Source organism: Gavialis gangeticus, unplaced genomic scaffold, assembly GCF_001723915.1.
Source record: "Gavialis gangeticus isolate Ggan-Ray unplaced genomic scaffold, GavGan_comp1, whole genome shotgun sequence".
Lineage (NCBI taxonomy): Eukaryota > Metazoa > Chordata > Crocodylia > Gavialidae > Gavialis > Gavialis gangeticus.
Window position 1 is genome coordinate 49,985,690 of NW_017728994.1, and position 6,762 is coordinate 49,992,451.

Consider the following 6,762-nt stretch of genomic DNA (forward strand, 5'->3'; position numbering starts at 1 on the left):
AAAAGAATCGCAAGGAACTGAGCATTTCATCAAAACCCCTCTCAGGTGCCAGGGGCTCTCTCGCGCACTTGTGCCTGGTTTCCTATCCACCCTGATCCCCATACAAAGGGGATTTCATGTCCACCTGACTGCTTCTATTATCTCTTTAGATTTGACAGGGTAAAACGCTTTGTGTAGACGCCGGTGAGTAGGAGTTGAGAAAAGAACAGACGTAATCTAAAAATTAGGAATCTAGTAGTAATTTATTAGGGAACTCGAGCGTAACGGCGGTGTACAAAGGATCATAAGCAGATGGGACTAAGGTAGCAGGCGAGGGGGGTGACGTGCTGTGTTTGAAGAAGACATGGGGATTGAAGGAGGCTGGCAGAGATACAAATAGGTTTGGTTGAGATTTTAAACGGGGCCAAGATGCATTCATTTCAATGTCCTGTACTGGAAAAGGTCCTTACTAGAGCTGGCCAGAACATTTTTCCATGGGATAATGGATTTTCAGTGACATGGAAAAGCTCACAATCATTTCACTGTCAGAGAGGGGGGCGTTTTTTGTTTTTTTAACTGTTTGCATTTCATTTTTAGGACCAAAAACCCGAATTAGTTTTCAGTTTTAAACCCAAAAACCTGAACGTTCAGGGAGAAAGTTCTGATTTTTTTTTTAATGATGGAACATGAAAGCAATCAAAGAAAAATCTCAGGGTAAAGGAAGCGATTGGCTTCAAAAGGTTTTGTGGGAGGGGAAGGCTCCTTTTCCAAGCAGCTCGAATTATTTTATAACTTATTGCAAAACCTCTGTGCCTCCCTCCAATTTTTCCTGCCAGATCTATTTCTTAAAGGGCTTCAGAAAAATGTGTGTGTGTGTGATGTGCCTAGCTTCATGGCATAAAAGCAGTTGGTCAAATCCTCCATTAGGACGGATGAATTACACCCATTGATGATCAGGCCCAATAGCTTTGGGATCAGTCCCCAGTTCCTTTTCCCCATTAAACACTGTCCTGAGTGCACTGGTATGAATGGCTGGGCTGCATCCATCCATTTAGACCATGGGTCAGCAACATTTTCTAATGGTGGGCTGAGGTCCCAGGCAGAGTGGTGCTAGCACCTGGCTGCTGCTGCCTTCCATTTCCCTCCACTGCCCAGTTGCTGGGTGGCATGGGTGAAACCCCCCTCTTCCAAATACCGCCAACCCCTCCAGCTCTGCAGACCAGATCCAGTGGCTCCATGGGCTGGATCTGGCTGCCACCCCCTGCATTAGGTGTTGAAGATTGCACCATATATCTCTACAAAGGTGGTTTCCCCTAGATTTATGGCCAGGCTTGGATTTGACCGTATAGCTTGGCTTTTAGTAAGTGCAGCTCTCTCCACAGTGGTAATGTAAGCACATGGAGGGCATTTACACAGATACACACACATACACAGGCACACTTAGGACTGGACTACGCAGCCGCACAAGACAGCAAAATCCCTGTTACTCGCCTTGGACTTTGCGTTTGGGCATAGAGAAAATAAGCAGGATTATAAACCCATCTGCTTCTCCATTGAATTAGATGAAAATGGAGTGAAGATGTCTTGTCCCCCCCAACCCCCAGCATCACACTCAGCTTCCTTGGTGACAGCTGTGGTTGAGGAAAGGTTTGTGTCACTGGCCAGCTGAAAGGACTGTTTTTTTTCCAGGGGATGAGCCTGAGTAATTATCAGAACTCTGCGGCTAGGTACAGACAGTCAAAAAGCCCGAGGCTGAGTCAATTCAGTCTTTGCAGGTTAGTCTAAGCTGCAGGCATTAAATTGAAACAGAAGTAAACGGGCATGTACCTTTGATGCAGGTAATGCAGCCACATGCCTGCAGTGGCTCAGGCTAGGAGCGGGAGGCACTACAGCACAGCTTTCTGGCTGTGTTCATTTCCTCTTCCTGCTGCCCCTGAGGTCTCTGGGATTTGCAGTCCAGAATTACAGCAGCAGGACCCTGGAGGGTTGCCCATCACTTTCTCTTCCTGCTTCTGGGTGCCTCTGGGATTTGTAGTCCAGCAGAAAGTTTGAGCAGGGAAAAGGGTGTTTAACCCCCCTGCCCAGCCCCAGTCTCCCGCGGGGGTTTGCCTAGGTTGGGGCAGTCTCGCCCTGTAGACTGGGCTGCATCCCCAGCTGGGCTTGTACCCACCCCCCTTGTCAGCCACATACGAAGCAGTGGGGCAGGGGCAGGGCCAGCCTTGCTCTCTGAAGCAGACAGCACAGTTCAGTCCAGGGCTGTAAAGCATGCTGGGATGCTGGGGGACTGTGATTTAACTTGAACCAGGAAGGGGTCTGGGACAGAAGTTTCATAAACGGGTTTGGCCCAAATCAGTGAAGTCTGATGCTACGTTCGACCAGATTTATCTTAAGCCAGTTTCAGCCATTTTGAAACTGGTTTGTGTGCACTGAATTTCTGTTCTGTCACAGGTTTAAACCAGTTTCTGATCACTTCAACTGATTTATGTGTAGCTTCTGTGCCTAGCCTGCATGTTTAGTGATGGAGCATGACAGTCTGAATAGATATGCGCACACGGGTATTGGGAGACCGACTGGCCCTGTCAGAGTTTAGCTTTTGTCTTCACCCACTGCTCCTCTAATGGCTTCTAGCACTATGCCAGGGAAGCACTCAGTTTGGAAAACTTTCCCAGGCAATGTTAGGTGAGCTAGCATCTCCAAGGCACCTTCTAAGGCAACACTCTCCTCCTCCATCTCCTCCACTGCTCCAGTACCTCTTCCTTGCCCATCGATTTCAATTTACAAAGCCAAGAACTTTAGAGCAGGTCATTATTGCATTCCCATTTGATAGTTTACAGGACTGAAGCTATAAAAATTGTGCCTCTTGAATATATCCGGCGAGCGATGATTTTTATCCGTTTGAAATGCCTCTACTTCATTTCCACTTTAATTTATATTCATAAACTCCAGGATAGCTGACATTGTATGTGGGGCTTGCCTGCGCCTTCCAATATTTTATATACTGGATACCAAGCTGAGAGGGGAAGACGAGGGCAGGGTGCTATGGATGGTTCTGCATTGAAGGCTGAATCTCGTAATTGGGTAGAAGGATCCTTTTTGTTTAGGTATGAAAATTCCCCCTCAAACCTTCCCTTTTGTATAAAGGGGGGCCATCTCATACAATAGGACAGTTAAGAACTCCCTCTTGGCAGGAACTCATCTCCTACCCAATATTACATATGACTTTGGAAGGTCTTACACAGCATCCAAATTGCATCCTTACCGCCCCCCGCCGCCACGAGCAGGCTGCTCCCTTTGCACGTGAGTCTGGGGAAAAGGATGTGATCAAACCTCAGGTGCGTGGGGGCAGGAGGGCTGGCTGCAGGTCACAGGTTCCCTGCCTCAGTGCAGGGTAGATCAGCCCTTGGTCTGCTTCAAGTTGCTTCCAGCAACCATCCAGCTCCCTCTCCGGTCCCAAACACCCTGGAAGCTGCAGGCAGGGAGTTTTGTCATTGCAGAGAAACTTTTGTCATCCTCAGCTGGGAACTTGCCCAAGATGTCTGGTCCCTTTGTGCCACTTCGCCTATACAGAGTGGGTGGGAGCAGCAAATCTGTCTCTCACTGTTCTGCAAAGCTGCCCACTTAGTTTGCACGGTAAAGGCACAAGGGTGCTGCGTGCCATCCGAGTGCTTCGTTTTTAAACCAGCCGTGTGAATTTAGTGGCTTTCTCCAGCAAATTCCCTGCCCAGGTGAACAGGGAGATAAGGGGGCAATGGCTGTGTACTACCTAGTGGTTTCCTTACCCATGTTAAACCCAGCTGGACTGGATCTTCATTATCCTTGATCCTCATGCTGCCCTTTTTATGTCAAGTGGGACTTTTGCTGTTCATTTGAGCAAGGATAAGGCTGATCAATGCGTCACACAGTATCCCATAAGACCAAGTGGACATCAGGAGCCAGGTGCAGTCTGAAGCTGGAAGCTCCCTCTCTTGCTTTTTCTCTCTTTGGTTTCAGGAGTCCAGCAGCCCTGGGAGGTAGTTGTGCCTTTGCACCCTTTCTTAAGGCCCTGAGGCAGCTAGGAAAGAGTGTGAAGGCACGTGTGAGTGTGAGTGACATGTTGATCATCCTTATCCTTGCTCACACTAACAGTGGGCCATCCTTTTCCCCCTATTTAAAGATAGGCACTATGTTAGCCCTTCTCCAGTCCCCTGGGACCAGCCTTATTTTGACTTGCATTTAGCTGCCCAGGAAAGGTTTAAAACGAGCTGCTCTGCTCTGAAAGTGAACTTGGTTCAGAAACTGATTCAAATGAAACCAGTGCAGCTTCTGGAAGTCGACGGGACCTGCAGTCCTGGGGTCTCATGTCCGCTGTCATTCAGTTGTTTGTGCCAAAGATTGCTGAGGGTTTAGGGCCAGAAGGGACCGTCCGATCATCTAATCCGACTCCCGTTCGCACATGCCACTAAATTTAATCCAGTAACTTGTCTCAGACTGAGTACTCAGGAAATTATGCACCGCAAGCAGAGAACAAGAGACCAAGATGCTGAGGTCTCAGCAGTGGCACAGAATTGATTGGGCGGGATGTGCTTCGGTGATACCAGGAGGTCATAGTCATCTGAGTGTTCAGTTTTTAAACCAGCCATGTTTTTAAACCACTCCATGCTGCAAAGGAACGTGAGCCTTTCCTCCTGGGACACCTGGAAAAAACATGCCTTCCTCGCTGCAAATCTGTTGATTAACTATGCCCGGCACATGAGAGCGAGTCTCTCTAGTCAAGCATCTAAGAGCCTGGTTGCATGGTATATATAGCTAGCGTTTCATTTAACATGCAGTAAGCATTACTGTGCTGTATTAAAGGTTAGAGCATGTTCTAAGCAGTTGCACGATAATATTTACTATGATTTCAGCCCATTCTGGATAGGGTTGGAGCCAGCTGTGCCCCCTTCCCCAACACTGACCTCGACACTGGGCACCGCAGCTCACACACCCACCTGGGAGGACATGCAACCCCCATACCCGGCACCTGTGCCCTCCCTGCACATGCCCAGCACTGCCTAGTCCACTAGTGCCTCCTTTGGCATGTGTGGGAGAGCTGGGTCTCTGCTACTGGCAGTCTTGCTCCTGTTGGTCCAAGCCAACCTGTGTTGGCAGCCAGTTCAAGACTCCAGTCTGATGCTGGAGCTGGGACCCACAATCAGGTGATTGTCAGGCCCATGCTGGCACCGCATTGCGATCTTGAACTCGTATTATCTCTGTGCAGCAGGCCAACGACAGCTGAAGATATTTTAATGCGCTCTGGAAATATTCCTCCCACAAAAAGTCATAACTTTGCTAGCACAGGATTCCACTTTGCATGTGTTTTACAGCTTGAACTCATGGACACTCGTGCTTTAAGTGCAGCCAACATATCCTAAGTATGATGTGCGACACGACCTAGAGAACTCCCTGGACCACACCAGAGAGCTCGTCCACCTCTTTCAGTCCTTGGTGTTTTTCCCCTTTCCCTGTATGCAATGAATGCCAGCAGCCTCTGGAAGCAAATCCTAACTAAGCCTCAGTCTTGCTCTTCCTCAGCAGACACGTGGCCAGCACTTCTCAATGCAGCCACTGCCAAGGAAGACGCATGTTGGTCACCTCACATGCAACAGTGCACGCAACAGGCTTTTGGACAAGGGACGGGGGAATAACCTCTACTCACACCTGTTAACATGCAGGTTGTTCTGGCAACTGCTGATGATATACATGGGATTGGATCTGGCCCAGCTCTGGGTCTTCCAGAAAGAGGCAAGGCTTGTTTGGTGGCTGGTGAGAGTTGTGTTCATGCTAATAAGGTGAAGGCAAGAGGTAGGATGGAGTGCGACATAATATCACTTTTATCAGCCAGGGTCCTAACTACAGTATTTTCTGTTGCAGGGTGATCTGCAAAGGACAAATATTCAGCTAGATTTTGGAGATGGCATCGCTGTGTCCTATGCAAACTTCAGCCCGATAGAAGATGGCATCAGGCATGTTTATAAGAGTGCTGGGATCTTCCAGGTGACGGCATATGCAGAAAACAGCCTGGGCTCTGACACTGCTGTCCTCTTCCTACATGTGGTCTGTAAGTAGATGAGGGTGCTAAATACTAGGAGTGAAATTTGTACCTCCATTGACATCAATGGCAAAGCTCCCATTGGCTTCAGCAGGGTCAAGATTTCACCCTAGGATCTATCTCAGTCGTGCTGAGCCCAGAGTTGTCTGCAGTATCCACTTATCCACTTGTAAGGCGAACCCAACTGAATTCTTTTAACTGGTGTTCAAAAAATCAGGTCTATTTCTCTCTTTTTTTTTCAACGCCACAACATCGTTCCTTCCCCATTTTTGCCTTTGGCCAGCCCTGACAATAATGAAACGCCATGGGATTGACTTATTCCAGCTTCATTTCCATATAGCGCACGAGAGAAACTTGGGCCCATGAATTTCAAATCTATGAAACCTATGAAATTTTCCAGGTCGACTTCTGGGGGGGGCGGAAAAACCAAACTTCTGGAGGAGCACTGTAAGTGCCCAGAAATAAACACTACCTTTTGCGTCTTATTGCCATTATGAAATATTTGCATGCAAATAAGTCGCGAGAAATAATTAACCAGTGTTCCCATGCGTTTTTGTTTTTTTTTTTATTGCAAGTCTCATGCCTGCAGCTGGCTGGGAGTTTTCCATCAAAACAATTTTTCAACATAAAATGCAGTTTCCACACAATCACGTTTTTCTGTATCTGGCTTATTTGTTTATTTTTGCTTTTGGATTTTTCTTCTGGGAAAACTGGAA

General features: G+C 47.8%; 1 protein-coding gene across 1 annotated transcript in view; it reads left to right on the top strand.

Annotated features, from left to right (window-relative positions):
* The window catches only part of LOC109287189 (VPS10 domain-containing receptor SorCS3), a 541,768-nt gene that overhangs the window by 470,935 nt on the left and 64,071 nt on the right, over positions 1 to 6,762 (top strand). The window contains exon 21 of the mRNA XM_019502155.1: positions 5,869 to 6,055. Coding sequence (XP_019357700.1) covers positions 5,869 to 6,055 — 187 coding nt within the window. The remainder of the gene's footprint in view (positions 1 to 5,868; positions 6,056 to 6,762) is intronic.